General features: G+C 40.4%; 2 protein-coding genes across 3 annotated transcripts in view; one reads left to right on the forward strand and one right to left on the reverse strand.

Moving 5' to 3' along the window:
* Positions 1-883: 883 nt before the first annotated feature.
* Positions 884-17,939, forward strand: part of SPINK5 (serine peptidase inhibitor Kazal type 5) — a 345,077-nt gene continuing 328,021 nt past the window's right edge. For both annotated transcript variants that reach the window (XR_014055486.1, XM_081495652.1), the window contains exons 1-2: positions 884-1,161; positions 3,525-3,645. The gene's annotated coding sequence lies outside the window, so the exon portion shown is untranslated. The remainder of the gene's footprint in view (positions 1,162-3,524; positions 3,646-17,939) is intronic.
* On the reverse strand, positions 7,808-14,543 carry SPINK1 (serine peptidase inhibitor Kazal type 1). Its single transcript, XM_081495664.1, has 4 exons — positions 14,489-14,543; positions 12,622-12,653; positions 11,004-11,110; positions 7,808-7,853 (listed from the first exon to the last, which is right to left on the reverse strand). Exons 1-4 carry the CDS (start codon positions 14,541-14,543, stop codon positions 7,808-7,810), a joined length of 240 nt encoding a protein of 79 aa, XP_081351790.1.

The following is a 17,939-nucleotide window of genomic DNA, read 5'->3' on the forward strand; positions in this document are numbered from 1 at the left end:
CAACATATAGCTTTAAGTTTTAAAGAAAAACACATATATCTCAGTGAATAAGAGTTTTAAAGGAGAAGGAAATGGCAACCCACTCCAGTATTCTTGCCTGGAAAAGTCCATGGACAGAGGAGCCTGGTGGGCTGCAGTCCATGGGGTTACATGACTGAGCACGTGTGCATGAAGGTGGAGGGAGATGGGTTGGTAGCAATAAACTGGTAGAACTAAAAAAAAAAAAAAAAAAAGAGTTTTAAAAAGCCCTGATATTTAGCATAAGCAGTTCAAAATATAATAACTTACTTTGAATATGGCCTTAAAGAATTACATTCACTATGAAACTTCCTAAATTTTCACTTTCTCTCTGCTTCTCATTCTCTATTTAGGTGCTTATCTCTTTTATTATTATCATTATTGTTCTTATACTACACATGTCTCTTTCTGCTTTTTGCTCCTTTAATTTCCACAGGTATGCATTTTTCTTATTTTCCCAGTTGTTTTCTTTGTGTTTATTTTTCTGTTTCTAACACAACTGTTTGACAACACAGCTAGATTCCTAACTGGCCACTTTCTGTTAGTCCTTTTCTTCCTTCAACAGGGAACAATAAAAAGCCCCCCAAATAGTATTAAATTTATTTTACATGCCTTATTCCTGACTACACATACAATAAGTAAAACGACCAGTCATCTATAATGTTAGGGGAAGCACACTGGCTGAAACCGCCCATCCTGGCCAGGCACCATAGTAACTATTTGCATGAGTTGTTTTACGACAGGCGGTCCTGGTAAGGAACACGGAACTAATAAGCCTCCACCAACCGAAGAGTTCAGGAAAGGTCAAAAGGAGACACCACCTGTCGGACCACCTCCCAGAATCCTTCTCTCTGGCATCCATCTTGGCTGAATAAGGCGTGCACCACCAGGAAGGACTCTGAGTCAGAAGAAGAAGTGAAGGCACTCAGTCGTGTCTGACTGTTTGCGACCCACGTGGAGTGTAGCCTGCCAGGCTCCTCCTTCCATTGGATTTTCCCGGCAAGAATACTGGAGTGGGTTGCCATTTCCTTCTCCAGAGGATCTTCCCGACCCAGGGATTGACCTGGTGTCTCCCGCGTTACAGGCAGACTCCTTAACATCTGAGCCACCAGGGATGTCCCACAGGGGAATCCAGTGCAGCAGGTATGCTCGCCAGCCCTCTGAGTCAGAATGATTGGCTAAAGACAACCCGGAAACTAATCCTATCATCATAAAACCCTAGACTGCAAGCCACGTGGCAGAGCTGTTCTCCTGGGTTCCCTTACCCTACTGCTCTCCACCTGGGTGCCCTTTCCCAATTAAGTCTCTTGCTTTGTCAGCACGTGTATCTCCTTGGACAATTCATTTCCGAATATTAGACAAGAGCCCAGTTTCGGGCCCTGGAAAGGGTCCCTCTCCCTGCAACATATAATATTACCATCTTTAAAAAAAACGCATGGCCACAAATGGCACTCCTCCAAACAGTGTTTTTTGACCTGATCGCCAACTAGCCTTTTTTATTTTTGATGTTTGTTGGCTTTCTAGTGAGTGTCTATTGTAAAGCAAAAATCTGTGTTACTCCTTTTTCATGGACATCATTTTATTACCTCCATTTTTCACATTTTTAGCTAAAAGTTAGGTACTGCTTACATAATGAATGAAAACAAAGGAAATTGTTGGCAGTGTAGAGCTTAGGACATTTTAATGTAATTGCCTCCTTTATTATGCAAATACATTTTATTTTAACTTAGTTGGAATAAGCAAAGGTTTTTAGGGGCTAAACTGGGGAAGAGAAATGGAAATAAAAGATTCAATGTTCTTCATGTTCGTTTTCTTCAGGAGGCTCCATAAACTATAAAAAAAAATCAATGACTATAAAAAAATATACTCAAAGTTTAATTTCAAGCAAGTTTACTTCTCCAATGGACAAAAATATTTTTTGGTATACTATTTTTGTCCGATAGCTTTAAATTTCAAATACTCTGAAACCAGTAAGGGAAACCATCCTGCATTCCTTATTTCTCCAGCGAAGGGGCACGTTATAACAGTGGAAGTTGGATTTACTACCTTATCTTCTACGAGGGCCACAAAAACCTTCTCCTTCCGCAAAACTTATTCCCAGCCACTACTCTAGAGTTCTTGTTTTGGGGGCGTGGTTTATAGTTCTGGAATTTTTCTACAGTTAAAAGCAGAGAGATTTTAGTCTGACCTTGTATCCAGTTGAAGAATCTCTTCTATAAGATAAGAATTTAATAATGTAGTGAACTGTTTCTCCTCCTATCAGGGAAATGTTCATGTACCAGGAGACCTTTTTAAGTGAGCTCGAAGGGGTATGAGATGAATAAGAACAACAACAACAATAGTTAATCCTTCTTGAGCACCGAACTATAAGGCAGGCATTGTGCTGACTGCCCAAAGAGGGACTTGTTACTGTTATTATTAACCCTACATAAGAGATTAAGGAATTGAGACGTTGAGAAATTCTCTGTCTTTTCCCAGGACACATGGTTAAACAGTGGTAAAATCAGATTCCAGCCCAGAACTCTAACCCAGAGTCCTTGATTTTAACCAAGTCCTTGATTTTATACTATTTGATTTTCTACTGAACCCAAATCAACCTCCCTTTAATCCCTACTCAATTAGTCTAAATTCTACCCTTTGGGGCCAAAAAGAACATGTTAATTTCTCTTCTTCATTCATTTATGTAACAAAAAGAATATTAATCAGGCACCTTCTAGATGTTAGATACTGTCTTCCAGCCTGTAATACAGCACTGAGAAGAGAGTTTCTGCTTTCATGGTGTTAACACTCTCTCCCTTAAATTGTTTGAAAAAAGCCACCAGATTTCTAAAGGTTTTCCTTTCCTCAGACCAAAGTTTCCCATTCTTTCAATCATCTGTCATAGCACAAAGTTGCAAATTCTTACCCATCATGGTAGCCTCTCTCCTCTAAACACATTTCAGTTGTAAATTTCTTTTTTTAATTGGCATATAATTGCTTTACAATGTTGTGTTAGTTTCTGCTATAGGAAAACTGTGAATCAGCCAAATGAATACATATATCCCCTCCTTCATAAGTCTCCCCACTTGAGCTGGTGAACCAACCAGACATGAAACAGCAAATGAAACGCAATCCACATGCTTTCTGATGGGTCTGTTAAAAATAAGGCAACCTGCCCAAAATGCAGTTTCTTAGGCTAAGACCCATATCACCAAACTGAATTAACTTAATTTTAGTTTCCATTCCCAGAAATAGAATCTTAAACTAGTGATCAGAAATTGCCTAATCAACATCAGTTAAGCAATCTGCCTGATAGACCCCCACCATCCCCTAAAGAAAAGTGACCCTACAATACTCAATCTGCTTTTTGTCCAGTAACTTCTCGTCCTGCCTTCTTTCTGGCTGTAAATGCCACTTTGCACTGACCCTTGGGGCTCCTTCCTATCTGCTAATTTGGATGCTGCACAGTTTGTATCCATTTTTGCTCAAACAAAATTTTTAATATGCTTCAGTTTATCTTTTCACAGGTCTGGTGACTGAACAGGGAACCAAGGAGACCTTTGCCCTCAGTGGCAACGAGCAACAGCAGCGAAGGTACCTGAGGAGCCCCTTGAGTCGCTGCTTCCTCACTGCCTCTGGAGGTGGTGGGTAAGTTTCCTCTAATCCTCCATCCATAGCTTGTGTGTTAGGAGCATTCACTGTTTTGAGCATTTTTGTTGCGTTTCGAGCATTTTTTCCCCCACAGCCTGGATCCCCAAACTGGCCTGAGTTGGGTGGTGTGGGACATAGAGATAGGACTGTTTCCAGTGACAGACCTGGTCAGACCCCTAAACCAGACCTGGTGGAGGATCAGACCGGGTCCAACTTATGCTGGATTGGGTTCAGAGTGAGGCCTCCAGCAAGCAAAATTTTGTTTGAAGGCTGAATGAGCAAGTTAAGCTTACCAAAGATAATCATAAATTACAATGGCATTGTACTTCAATTGTAATTCAATTACAATTACAGTGGAGAACTTTTAAGCTAGACAAACTTATCCATGTATGACGTGCCCTGGAGAAGATGTGTCCTGAAGAAAATGGGGTCTTCTCAGCCAACACTCACCATAAAGGGTAGAGGGAAATTTTTTTTTCCTTCTTTAAAGTTCCTGGTGACCACTGGGACACACTACTATCTCCAGAACCTGCAGAGAGGATCCAGGGAAATCCAGCAGGAACCGACCAAAGATAAGAATACTTGTGTGGTGCTAAGTTGCTTCAGTCATGTCCAACTCTTTGCAACCCTATGGACTGTAGCCCACCAGGCTCTTCTGTCTATGGGATTCTCCAGGCAAGAATACTGGAGTGAGTTGCCATGCCCTCCCCCCAGGGGATCTTCCCAAATCAGATCTCAAACCCCTGTCTGTCTCCTGTATTGGCAGGTGGGTATTTTTTTTATACCACTAGCAGCATGGGAAGCCTGTAAGAATAGTTATGTGGACTTAAAAAAAAAAAAGGCATGATGTGAGAATTGCAAATTAAGTTTTATTTGGGGCAGAATGAGGACTGCAGCCCAGGAGACAACACCTCAGACAGCTCTGAGAAACTGTTCCAAAGAGGTGGTGGGGGGAAAGATCAGTATATACGTGATTTTTGGTGAAGGGGGAATACATGCAATCAAGCACATATTTTTCCAGAAGGTTTCTACTAGTCTCATGAAGCCTTTGCTAGTTACAGGGAACAGTCATTTCCATGAAGGATTTTAGTGGTTTTCTAGACATGGGGAGATATGAAGAACTGGGCTCCTGAAATTATGTATCTGAAAGACCTGTCCTGCCATCCCCCACCCTTGAAACTGAGTGCTTCATTTCTGATCTTCACCCTGAACTCCTTTCAGGGGATGTTGACGGTCAACACCTGTGGCAGCATATGACTTAATCCTTGTAGCTGTAGATAGGTAGATGGCAAGTGCCAATTTGTAGTTGACACCAAAGTCAGCTGGCTCATCACTGTCTCTGTGGTGCCTGCTCCAGAGAGGAAGGTAGGTTTCATTTTGTCCCTTCCGTTCCAAATCCAGATTGGCAGGAAAAAATCATTTGTAAGAAATCAGTCTGTTACTGAACATAAGTTCATGTGCCCATTGCACAGTGAGGCCAAACAACCAAAATGTCAGAGTGTGGAGCAGAGACTTATTAGAGGACCAAGCAACGGGCATGAGGTGGCTTATGCTCAAAACCCCCAACTCTCTGATGCCATTCAGGGAGAAATTTTTATAGGTAAAATTTGGGGTGAGGGCTATAGTGTGTGTGATTCTCTTCTGATTGGTTGGTGGGTGAGATAACAGGGTGGTTCTGGGAACTTTGTGCTCAGCCTGAAGTTACCATCCTCCACTTGGGTGCAGGCCTTAGTTCCTGCAGAAGAACTCAAAGATATCATTAAGTGTATCCCTTGGAAAAGACCCTGATACTGGGAAAGATTGAGGGCAAGAGGAGAAGTGGGTGATGAGATGGTTGGATAGCATCACCAAGTCAATGGACATGAGTTTGAGCAAGCTCCAGGAGATAGTGAAGGACAGGGAAGCCTAGTGTGCTGCAGTCCTGTGGGGTTGCAGAATCAGACACAACTTAGCAACTGAACAGCAACAACACCCCTTGAGGACGAACCAGGACTCAGCTTTAATCACTGCATTATAGTTTCTTGATCACTCTTCCGTTGTTTCTGCATTCTCTTACTTTCCTGATTGAATGTGCTATTTGGAACTCAGGGAAGGCCTAGGAGGCTGAAGCCCTTTTTCTGCAAATGAGAAATATGGGACAGGGAAAGGATTCCTACCCAGGAGGGCCCCCCAGGATCCTGCTCAGCTTCAGATCCTTGAATCATGTGACTCATAAATTTGCTTTCAGGTGGCATTCGTTGCCCTTCCTTTCTTTCCAGGGGCAGCTGTTTCCTCTTGTTTGTCATGTTTTGTGTCCCAAGAACTTGGCCTAGCAACAGTTAGGTTGGAGGCCTCAAAAATATGGCCAGGCAGAAATGTGGGTTGCCTAAATTGATTTTTTAACAAGTCAGAAAGTGAGCAGAACCGTTAAAGGTAGACAATCTAGGTTTATGTATTACCTCTGCCTGTAATCTCCAAATCTCTTCTATCCAGACCGTGACAATTTCTAGCATTCAATGATTAAATCTGTTTACTAAAGCAAAGTTCCTTAAGCTTAGCATTGCCCTTCAAATGTCCTCTGGCTTCACAGACAAGATGCTGGAAGCCATCTTGCATCCATAACTTAACCTGGTGAGCTGTGAGGTGTGTGTTTGGCTGAGTCACTTAGTAGACCGCAGCATCCCCTAGTGGTCAGATTTAAACCTCAAGCCATGTATATTCTGAATATCACAAGAAATTAACCTAAACCTTATGTGTCAAGCAACTGTGTTTTGCAAGTGTGGGACAGATTTTATTAGCTACTTTTGGTTCAATGGGTGATAAATTCTCCACTATTTATCAGGGAACCTGATGCATCTCAGGGTCATTTCACCCTCTATTCACTTCTCCATTCTGGGCTACTTCTGAGCTTAGGAATTCAAGCTGCTTTTCCTTCTCTATTTTTGTGATTATAGATACGTTTTTCCTTTTGAGGCACTTCTTATTTCTACATAGGCCATTTAATGTGAGCATGTTACCTAAAGTTCCTGTAGAAGAAATCAGGAAGGGATAGTCTTCCTGGGGTGATTGTGGTTTAGACTAAAATGCATTAGATTTGGAGTCTGTCCTGAATTAAAAGCCTAATTTTGCCACCTTATTTGGTGGTGATATTAGGTTACCTAACTTTGCTAAGTTTACTCATGAGATAAGGTTAACCACACAGGGTTATTGTGGCTCACAGGTAAAGCAAAGTGAACTACACACAGGCCTCATGATCACTTCATCTGTAATCTGTAGGTCTGTAGTCCCTTCCTTTCACAGCAGATTATCTCTTGCGGGTGCTTTGGTGGCAAAAGTTAAATCAGAATCAGGTCTTAGTTCCTCTTTGTTCATCTCAGCACAAACCCGTGATACCCAAAAAAGCAGATCTCCAAGTCAAGCCAGAGATATAGTCCTCAGGTTGCCAGGGAAAATGGGGAGCTCTACATGACTGCCACTCACCTCAGTGACTAGTGGGGAATGGCCTCTGCTGGGGGAGAATTAAGGCTGAATGCAAAGGCTCCTCCACCACACAGCTGAGAAAATTAAACTCTTTTGGTTTCCTCAATGATTCAGAGCCTCTTTGAGAAAGTCGTGCCTCACCTCAAATCTACTGTGAGATATATGGAAAATCTTAAGACTAAACTCTATTCCATTGGACAGGCAGCATTTCAGAATCATATGCTTCTGTGCCTAGACCAGTGCCAGGCACAATAGATGCTCAGTTACATTCCAAGGAACCCTAAAGAAATTATTTCAGTCAGTGAATGGTGTGAGGCAACATGTTTCTGGACTGAGAGTTTTCCAATTGTTTCTTAAAATGCGAGTCTAATCCCCGTGGGATTACGATATTTGTGATCAACTGCATCCTGTCATTTACTGTCTGCAGTCACATTTCCTGGGACAGAGTCCTCAGAATGTGAGGAGGATGGGGAAGGGAAAAGCATCCTGAAAGAAACCCTGTCCAAAATGACAGGATTGCTGTATTTTGTAAAACTCGGTTTATTCTGAGTTTGCCTCCATCCTCTGTTCTCAGTATAATCAAACATGCCTTTGAGGAAAAAGCATATGGGAGCAACAGGACGTATTTAGATGCATTTTATTCAGCAATCAGGCCAGCCATGCATTATAGTGTACTTATGGGATTTCAGAACTTTGGTTCTCAGCAAGGCCCAGATTTTTGAATGAGGACAGGAGTCTGACGTTCCCTGTAGAAGAGATTGGAAGAAAAAATTAGTTTAAACTTTGCTGAGAAAATGTGATTATGGGAGGAAAACAAGGAAAAAATTCAGCTTTATTTTAAGATGAGAGGTTAGAGATTTCCTTCCATTTCTGTTTCTCTTATTCATATACTTATTCTCATTCACTTAAGTCGTCAAATACCGATTGAGAACTACTACCTATATTGAGGATACAACAGAAAGGAAAAATGTTCATCCTTATAGAGTTGACAGATCTAGTAGGGCATCATTAAAAGCCTTGGAGTTAATCTTTAATCCATTGTTGCTTTTCCTGCTGACGTCATTGTCCTAGCCACCAGATTTCCAGTTTAGCAGGTGCCCAGGCTACTTTCGGACCTTTGCCTTAGGACTCTGGGGATTCCCTTCTGTGAGATTTTGCAAAAGGAAATCATATCCCTATCTCATAGGATTGTTGCTTTAGTTAGCATCTAGACAGAGCCCACGGTTTGACTTATTTTCCATAGCTATGCTGTCCATGACAGCTGACACGATCTCATATAGCTTGCTTAAATTTAAATCAGTTTAATAATGTTAAAAGTCCAGCTTTTTGGTTATGGTAGCCACGTTTTAAGTGCTGGTGCCATGACTAGAGGCCTCCACATTGGACAGCATTTCCGTCATTGCAAAAAGTCCTTACAGGAGAATGCTAGTTTATAGAAAAGAATTTGCCAGTGTAGTTTGCCTAAGAAGATATAGAGTAATCAGAGAGAAAGTTCTTACTGAATGTCTGCCAGGAGCATAATGATCAAGGAGATGCAAGCCCTTGTTCGTCTACTCATCTCAAAACTCAACAACTAGGGTCAGAACCTGGATCTAGTTAACCATACAATATACTAATACTTGTTTGGGGGTTTTAATGGGCAATAGAAAGAAAAGCAAACTGATACATGAGAAGCATTGAAACATATATATGACCGTATGTAAAATAGATATCTGATAGGAAGTTGCTGTACAACACAGGGAGTTCAATGCAGTATTCTGTGACAGCCTGGAGAGGTGGGACAGGGTGGGGGCAGTTCAAGAGGGAGGAGGCATATGTATACTTATGGCTGATTCACACTGTTGTATAAACATTGTGAAACAATTATCCTCCAACTAAAAATATTTTTTAAAAAATGGTACTTTTGAAAAAGCCACATTTTTCTTTCCTGCTTTCTTATCAGAGAAATATAGGAAGAGAATACATTTTCGGGCATTCAAATATTGCTCCCAATATTTACATATTTTTAAAAGAATAGAAAGATCACGTAGGACTGATAGATTTTTAAAGTCTAAAGAAACAGGGTGTCCCAGCCCTATGCTCATATTTTTCCATTGTTTCACTCTAAATATTAGGCTGTTTGATATTGGCACTTGGAAATCTCCCAAGTCTCAAGGTTGTTGTACTGCTTTCCCCTCCCTTGGACAGAACTATGATGTTTGACTTTAACGTCAATAACATAGGCCATGAGAAAATTAACAGGTGGCTTCAAGTTTCTTTTATAAGTCTTTAATGTGGGATTTTTTAAAAAGTAGAGCATCTAATGTTTTTGGCCTAAAACTTTAGGATATTAACTATTTCTCCCTGGGAACCTAATTCCACAATCCTTGTTAAATACCAAGAATGTTCTGAAATGATTTCAAGCAGATCAAAAGGAGGGTTCATAGGACAATGAATTAGAGCAGTGGAATGATGGAAGTGCATGCAGTCATTTGAGCCTAAATCAAAGTCTTAACACCACATCAGTTCCAAAATAACAGTTTTCTAGGTTCCTTGCGGAATCTCTTTTGTTTGACCATTCTACACCTTTATTTACCTAAAAGGCTTTTGTGGTACTATGAAAACAGACTGCTGTTTAAATGACTTCCTTTTCATGAATCCTTTCTTGACCCTTTCAGTAAGAAGCAGTCTGTCTCCTTCAATCCTATAGCACATTGCTAACACCCATTTAATGGCATTTGTCACAGATTACAGGAAGCTACCTTATTTGTGCTGTTTTCTCTTAGTTATATCCACAAGGAAAGCAGAGGAGACTAGCACAATGCTTGGCAGAAAGTGTTCAGTAGCAAAGACAGAACATCTGTGGCAAATTTACTTCTCTGAGCTCGTGAGTCTGATTCCCATCACCTACCCACCTACAGTCAGTTCAGAAACTCCACTGAGGCTGGTTTTCACATCCATTAAAAAAAAGTGTTACCAAAATATGTTTTTGGTCACCTAATCTATATAATTCACACTTGCATATTTTAGGACTTTAGTAAACACAATGATTGCTATTGCAAAGAATGTTTTTTTAAGTATAATGGAATTTGGAGTATATTGTGAGCTTTAAAAAATCCATACTATCTCTTGTTTGCTATAAAAGCTAGGATTTTTATCATAGAACTGATTTTTTAAAAAATTAATTGAAAGAAGCATCCAAACACTTCCCCTCCTCTATTGCTTGGTAATTTCTTTAACACCTTTTATACTGCACCATATTATCACTTACTTTCTGGCTTTTGTTCAGTCTTTTCTTCATATTGAAATGCTTCTCTCTCCTTCTTTAGACTGTCCTAGAGAAAGCCTCCAAACTTCTCAAAATCCTAGCAGGCATAATTAATTCTTTATGATTTTGTGCTCTCAGAGCACTTTGCTTACACTACCACTGACCACACTGTGTTAGCATTGAATGTAAGCAAACTGGGAGACAGAACCTGTAGGATTTTCTTCTGTGTCTCACACGTACTTAGGCTGGTACCTGACTTTATCATGGAAAGAGCAAGGATTTCATACCAGATCTGCCACTCATTGCTGAGCATTATTTAAGCTAACTAAATCTCAATTTTCTCATGGGCATAATAATCTTAGTATTATTTACCTCATAGAGTCATTGTGAATATTAAATGCCTTGCATAATGCTTGATACAATCTATACTATTTTCTATCATAATGCACACACACTTCTATAGAATCTTTATAGATATATAATAAGGAGAAAAAGAGATCAAGAATGTCTTGGGGGAAAAGTAGGTACTTTATTTTTCACATGGTGAAATTAATGTTATTGGCATATTCATTGAGTCTTAGATATGTAAAAATCTGAAGACATTTAGCTAAAAATATATATTTTAAAAGAAATTCAAGCTTGTACTCACTTATTTTCCATACATAACAAGCATTCATTAGAATAAGTAACTCCATCTGTCCCACAGACAGGGTTATAGATCCTGGGACATCCGTTCACTTCATTTGTGCACTTGGCCTATAAATGAAATGAAACAGGATCATTTCCCATCATTTTTCATTCTTTGAATTTATAGCAAAGTCTCTAAAATGTCCCTGAGTTGATCACCTTAAAAATGGATTGGGACGATGATATTAAGTGTTCTAAAAGGAAGAATGCAAAATTTGCATTCAGAAAACTTGGTTTTAAGTAATGTCTCTGCTACTTAACAGGCTGTGTGACATTGGTAAATCTCTTGGTGTCTCTGAGCCACAGTCATTTCATTTGCAAAACAAGAATGATATTGTCCTCTTTCCTACCTGTCTCATCATGGTGTTGTGAGGTTTGAATAAGGTGAGTGAGATAAGGTTCAAGTTTACAATCACTACAAGTGCTAGCTTCTCTCAGGTCAGCCACACCTTGAAGCATATTCTTCCTTGCACACCGTAGTCCTGTTACCCTAGTCTTATCCAAGTCACTTAAAGACATGCAGTGCTTTCCACCTTTGGAGTTTTTGCACAGCCTGTTTTCTCTACCATTAATTATGAAAAGACTTTCACAGGGCAGACACTGTCCTAAATGCTTTTTATGTATTATTATATTCAAACTTCACAACTAGCCTATGAACTTTTTATCATACTTTTCTTCTAGTAAGGATAATGAAGTACAAAGAGAGTAAATCATCCCAGGTCACACACCTAATAATTATTGGTTCCTGGATTTAAACCCTGTCAATCTAGGTCCTCAACTTCAGCCCTTCACCACTTCACTCTATTATTTGTTTATTTTTGGCTGCGCTGGGTCTTTGTTGCTGCACAGACTTTCTCTAGTTGCAGTGAGCACGGGCTACTCTCTAGTTAGCGTGTGTGAGCTTCTCATCGCAGTGGCTTCTCCTGTTGTGGAACATGAGTCTAGGGGCCCATGGGCTTCAGTAGTTGCAACTTGAGGGCTCAGTAGTTGTGGTTCCTGGGCTCTAGAGCACTAAACCCATTTGCCAATGGTTTTTGCAAACATGTTTTTTGCTCCGTGGCATGTGGGATCCTCCCCAACCATGGATCGAACCCGTGCCTCTTGCACTGGTAGGAGGATTCTTTATCACTGAGCCACCAGGGAAACTCTACGGTAAGTTGCTAATGGAATCAGAACTTCTTTATAATACATCACAAATGTGATAATTTATTTACTCATGCAATTTTGGTTTGTCATTGGCCTTCTCACTATATATATATATGTAATGAGAAGAGGACACTTCTGCTGGTCTCCGCTTAAAATTCTTGTCCTACAAGATAGCCCTACTATATATAAAAACCCCTTTACAGCGAACATAATATGACTACACAGAAATTGCCCATGTATCTGAGAATTTGTCCTTCAACATAAGCACCTGTGGGGAACTACAATTACTACCCACATTTAGTAGGTTAAGCCTTGCCAGCGTTCATACTCCTTGTATTAACTTGAGGCTAAATTGAAAGGGGAGTTAGACTATGCTTTGGTTGAAACAAACATTTCTAGCCCCAGAGGTAAAAAAATTACAAAATAGTCTTTACCTCTCTTCCCAGGATGTTAGCTCCACTGTTACCTGGAAAACATAAATCAGACATGTGAAGTTGAGTCTTGAAATGCAAGAGGACAGATATATTCTCATTCAGAAATTTCTGCTTCCATTTAAGTCTATGTCTTCTCTGCCAGCCTCTTTCACCACCTAGCCCTTTTTATTTCCATCTTTTTTCTTCAAGGACATCTCACTGATGTTCACTCACAGCCTGCCTTCTGAAACCCCAAAAAAATTCAGCAAAAATTTGATTAGGGCAAAAGTTTTGTATATTTAAGACAAGTTGACTTATTTCCTTGAAAATAAAAATGATGTACGTACTGCTTCAGATGTCTCAGGCACAGAGCAAATGTCTTCTGAATGCTCACTGACATTCTAGTTAGCAACTTGTTTATTGATGTAGGAAATGTAAGTACCTATCTCAAGTTTATAGATAAAGATATGGAGAGTTTCTATAACTTGTTTCTATAGCCAGTAAAACAGTTAACACTAGCAATAACCTGGTCTTGTGATACAAAACTAACTTTTATATTTATACATAAGCCTTCTTTTATAAGTGATGCTAAAAAAAATGGAATCTTCTGATAACTTAAAACTTTGGCTCCCAAAGACCTCTTTTCCTCTGTTGCATTGTGCTATTAGTTTAATTCACATTTTTTGAATTTACAGGTAGATGCTTAAAATTGTCATGCTGCATTCTCCAGAAAATAGCAGATCTTGATGACATCATGTTTATGTAGGAGATGGTGACTGTGGGTGAGCTCATTGCAGGGAAGAGGGACTAATTTGATAGTCACTTCTTCTAAAGGAAGAAATGTTGGTCAGATTTGATTTTGTTATTAGCAATCTCTGAGGTCAGCTAGGTAAGGAGATAGTTCTCCCTAGATGTTGCAGGAAAGGGGGACTAATCTGATAGTATCTAAAGGAAGAAATGTTGGTCAGATTTGATTTTGTTATTAACAATCTCTGAGGTCAACTAGGTAAGGAGGTAGTTCTCCCGAGCTAAATGTTTTGAAAAGTCATAAGACACTCATGGGCTTGGAAAAGAAGATCCATGGAATAGTCAGAACCTGATGTGGTGAGAGTCCCACTGGATTTTAGAATCTAGTTGAGTCTAAGATTTAATGAGCAGGTGATCGCCACACAGGCATCTATCTGTATTAATTGATATGCATGAGAAATGGAAAAGGGGCCACCGCTCCCATAAATATTTAGCGAACACAACAAACAGCATTGTTCCTTTCTTCATAAAGTGTTGATTTGGTTTCTTTGCTAGATCTGATAAAAAGTTTAACACATTAACCATTTCCAAAGACAAAAAGACAAAAAGGATGCCGATTCTGGGGGTTCAGATCATCTCTCAGCATTATCAGGACAGTTTGAAGATATACACACACCGTCTATTCAAGAAGAATATTTTTTCTAAAAATATTCTGTAGGTCAAAAGTAAAATTCTTAAACTCTGCCCTGTACACTGAATAACTGGAAACCATTGTTACCTATTTCTGAAATTTCATGAGAACATGAAATTTGTAAATTGGCCTTCAACATGTACAGAGTTAGGAGGGTACTTCATGTTGAAATAATCCCTTCATTTATCTACCATATCTCTGATGAAGAGACAGCTTCATTACCTGGGGAAAAAACCATTTCATGTCTGAGCACTAGTAAAATTGTTTTCCTGTGTTATGTTAAAATCCCTCTTTCTATATATAATTCTCATCTGCTGATCTTATTTCATCTCCCTAGAACCGAAAGATCTGTCCAATAGTAGACTCTTAAGTCTTGAAAGTAATGTGCTCAATAAAGCAACAGGTCAAAAAGATTTTACTCAAATCAGAAAAACACGCAAAAACACCTACCAGATGAACTCATCAGGACCAAGGCAGTGAGGAGAAAGATGCTTGCCACCTTCATGGCTGAAGTGCTGGTTCCAGAGCTGAGTTGAAAACTGCACCGGACTTACCACTTTGCTCTGGAACCCTGGGACTGGAAGGGTCATATAGGCAGCATGGGCTCCCAGTCTCCACCTCCTGCTCTGTGTCACAGATCTCCTTGGTTATTGATTGACTCTGTAGCATAGCCTGTCTTCCAGGTTTGGGGCACACCATCAGTGTAAGAAAGGTGTAAGAGAGGAATGCTCTAGGGCTGAAATGTGCAAGGTAAAGACTGTCAGGAAGAGATGACTAGTGGTTAGTTGGTTCTTGCCCTAACTTCCTTTGACTATGGAGAGAAAGCCCATAGTCAAGTCCTGGTTTTCTCATCTGTAAGGTGAACTCAAAAGTTCTTATCCTCTGTAATTCTGGGTGTATGAAGAGGTGTGAATATCTAAAAAACTCTCTCCATTCTTGCTTCTTTTTCTTCAGCTTTTAAAATTCTTTCTCTCTTTTCTGTCTTTTTCTGCCACCCATTCAGAAAACCTAAAGTAGCTGACAGAGGGCCAGGTTAGAGGTAGGAGGACTCTCTTTCCTAAGGTGTGTGTGGGCTCACCAAAGACTCTTACCAGCTCTATGTCCTTGGACAAATAGTTCACCTGGAGATGGAAATAATAACAGTATCTATCTCAAAGAATTGATCTTTCATTCCAAAATATGCCTTGTGTCTACCATGTGTGGTTTGGGGAGATAACTCTCAATTCTTTCTCATCTTTCTGCATGTCTTGTGGGTAGAGACATTGACTGCATGTGTTTCAAACAATCTTTTCAAGAGTGTTTGTACAGGAAATAGCTTTGGAATGTAGAATAGTCTCTCTCTCTGGAGTAAAGGGGAGGTTTATTTGCCATTGGGTATAATAAGATAGTATCTCTGACTAGGGCAAAGTTTAGGCAGGTATAATGCTTTTTTTGGTATCTGCATCACCTGGCTTGTGGTATCTTAGTTCCCCAACCAGGGATTGAATCTGGACCATGGAAGTGAAAGCACCAAGTCCTAACTGTTGGACCTCCAGGGAATTCCCAGGCATACTGCCCTTGAAAAAAATTAGGGATTTTTAAAAGCTTGGCATCCTTCCCTTGTAACACACTGTGCTTTCTCTGTATGTTTCCTTGGCCCTCTTTGTGTCACGCTATGGAGGCTGGGCCTGGGGAACCAGAGCAAACGCTGGGACTCTGGCTATTCAGTTCAGTTCAGTCGCTCAGTCGTGTCTGACTCTTTGCGACCCCATGAATTGCAGCACTCCAGGCCTCTCTGTCCATCACCAACTCCTGGAGTCTACCCAAACCCATGTCCATCGAGTCAGTGATGCCATCCAACCATCTCATCGTCTGTCGTCCCCTTCTCCTGCCCCCAATCCTACCCAGCATTAGGGTCTTTTCCAATGAGTCAACTCTTCGCGTGAGGTGGCCAAAGTATTGGAGTTTCAGCTTCAACATCAGTCCTTCCAATGAATACCCAGGATTGATCACCTTTAGGATGGATTGATTGGATCTCCTTGCAGTCCAAGGGACTCTCAAGAGTCTTCTCCAACACCAGAGTTCAAAAGCATCAATTCTTCGGCGCTCAGCTTTCTTCACTGTCCAACTCTCACATCCATACATGACCACTGGAAAAACCATAGCCTTGACTAGACGGACTTTTGTTGGCAAAGTAATGTCTCTGCTTTTAAATATGCTATCTAGGTTGGCCATAACCTTCATTCCAAGGAGTAAGCGTCTTTTAATTTCATGGCTGCAATCACCATCAGCAGTGATTTCTTTTCTCTGAGTCAGGAGTCTGTGTCTTCTGTCAGACTGCCTTTAACTGTGGCGGAATAACGTGTCAGCTTCCAACCAGGTTGAAATCTTAGACCCTCCCAGGTGTTGATGTATGTTAACTGATTCAAAAGAAAATAAAGAACTGTACTAATCCATGGGGATGGGTACTGTCCTCATGAAGCTTCCATGACATTTTAGTTCGGGAGAGATAGGCAATAAAAAAGTAACCAAATAATTATAAAGTATATCAGATTAGACTACAGGTTATGGAGAAAAAGAAGATATTTAGCAGAGGTGGCAAGAGAAAGCAGAAGATACTAAGTAGAGATGGCAAGAATACACAGAAGAACTATAAAAATAGATCTTTATGACCCAGATAACCATGATGGTGTGATCACTCACCTAGAGCCAGACCTCCTGGAATGTGGAGTCAAGTGGGCCTTAGGAAGCATCACTATGAACAAAGCTAGTGGAGGTGATGGAATTCCAATTGAGCTATTTCAAATCCTAAAAGATGATGCTATGAAAGTGCTGCACTTAATATGCCAGCAAATTTGGAAAACTCATCAGTGGCCACAAGACTGGAAAAGGTCAGTTTTCATTCCAATCCCAAAGAAAGGCAATGCCAAAGAATGTTCAAACTACTGCACAGTTGCACTCATCTCACATGCTAACATCTCACAAGCAAAGTAATGCCCAAAATTCTCCAAGCAAAGCTCCAACAGTACGTGAACCTTGAACTTCCAGATGTTCAAGCTGGTTTTAGAAAAGGCAGAGTAACCGAGATCGAATTGCCAACATCCAATGGATCATCAAAAAAGCAAGAGAGTACCAGAAAAACATCTATTTCTGCTTCATTGACTATGCCAAAGCCTTTGACTGTGTGGATCACAATAAACTGGAAAATTCTGAAAGAGATGGGAATACCAGACCACCTAACCTGCCTCTTGAGACACCTGTATGCAGGTCAGGAAGCAACAGTTAGAACAGGACATGGAACAACAGACTGGTTCCAAATAGGAAAAGGAGTACATCAAGGCTGTATATTGTCACCCTGCTTATTTAACTTATATGCAGAGTACATCATGAGAAACGCTGGGCTGGAGGAAGCACAAGCTGGAATCAAGATTGCCGGGAGAAATATCAATCACCTCAGATATGCAGATGACACCACCCTTATGGCAGAAAGTGAAGAAGAACTAAAGATCCTCTTGATGAAAGTGAAAGTGGGGAGTGAAAAAGTTGGCTTAAAGCTCAACATTCAGAAAACTAAGATCATGGCATCCAATCCCATCACTTCATGGCAGATAGATAGGGAAACAGTGGAAACAGTGGCTGACTTTATCTTTTTTAGCTCCAAAATCACTGCAGATGGTGACTGCAGCCATGAAATTAAAAGACGCTTACTCCTTGGAAGCCGAGTTATGACCAACCTAGATACCATATTAAAAAGCAAAGACATTACTTTGCCAACAAAGGTCCGTCTAGTCAAGGCTATGGTTTTTCCAGTGGTCATGTATGGATGTGAGAGTTGGACTGTAAATAAAGCTGAGTGCCGAAGAATTGATGCTTTTCAACTGTGGTGTTGGAGAAGACTCTTGAGAGTCCCTGGGACTGCAAG

The sequence above is a fragment of the Giraffa tippelskirchi genome, chromosome 6 (genome assembly GCF_054371585.1).
Source record: "Giraffa tippelskirchi isolate mGirTip1 chromosome 6, T2T-mGirTip1v1.2.pri, whole genome shotgun sequence".
In the NCBI taxonomy this organism is placed as follows: domain Eukaryota; kingdom Metazoa; phylum Chordata; class Mammalia; order Artiodactyla; family Giraffidae; genus Giraffa; species Giraffa tippelskirchi.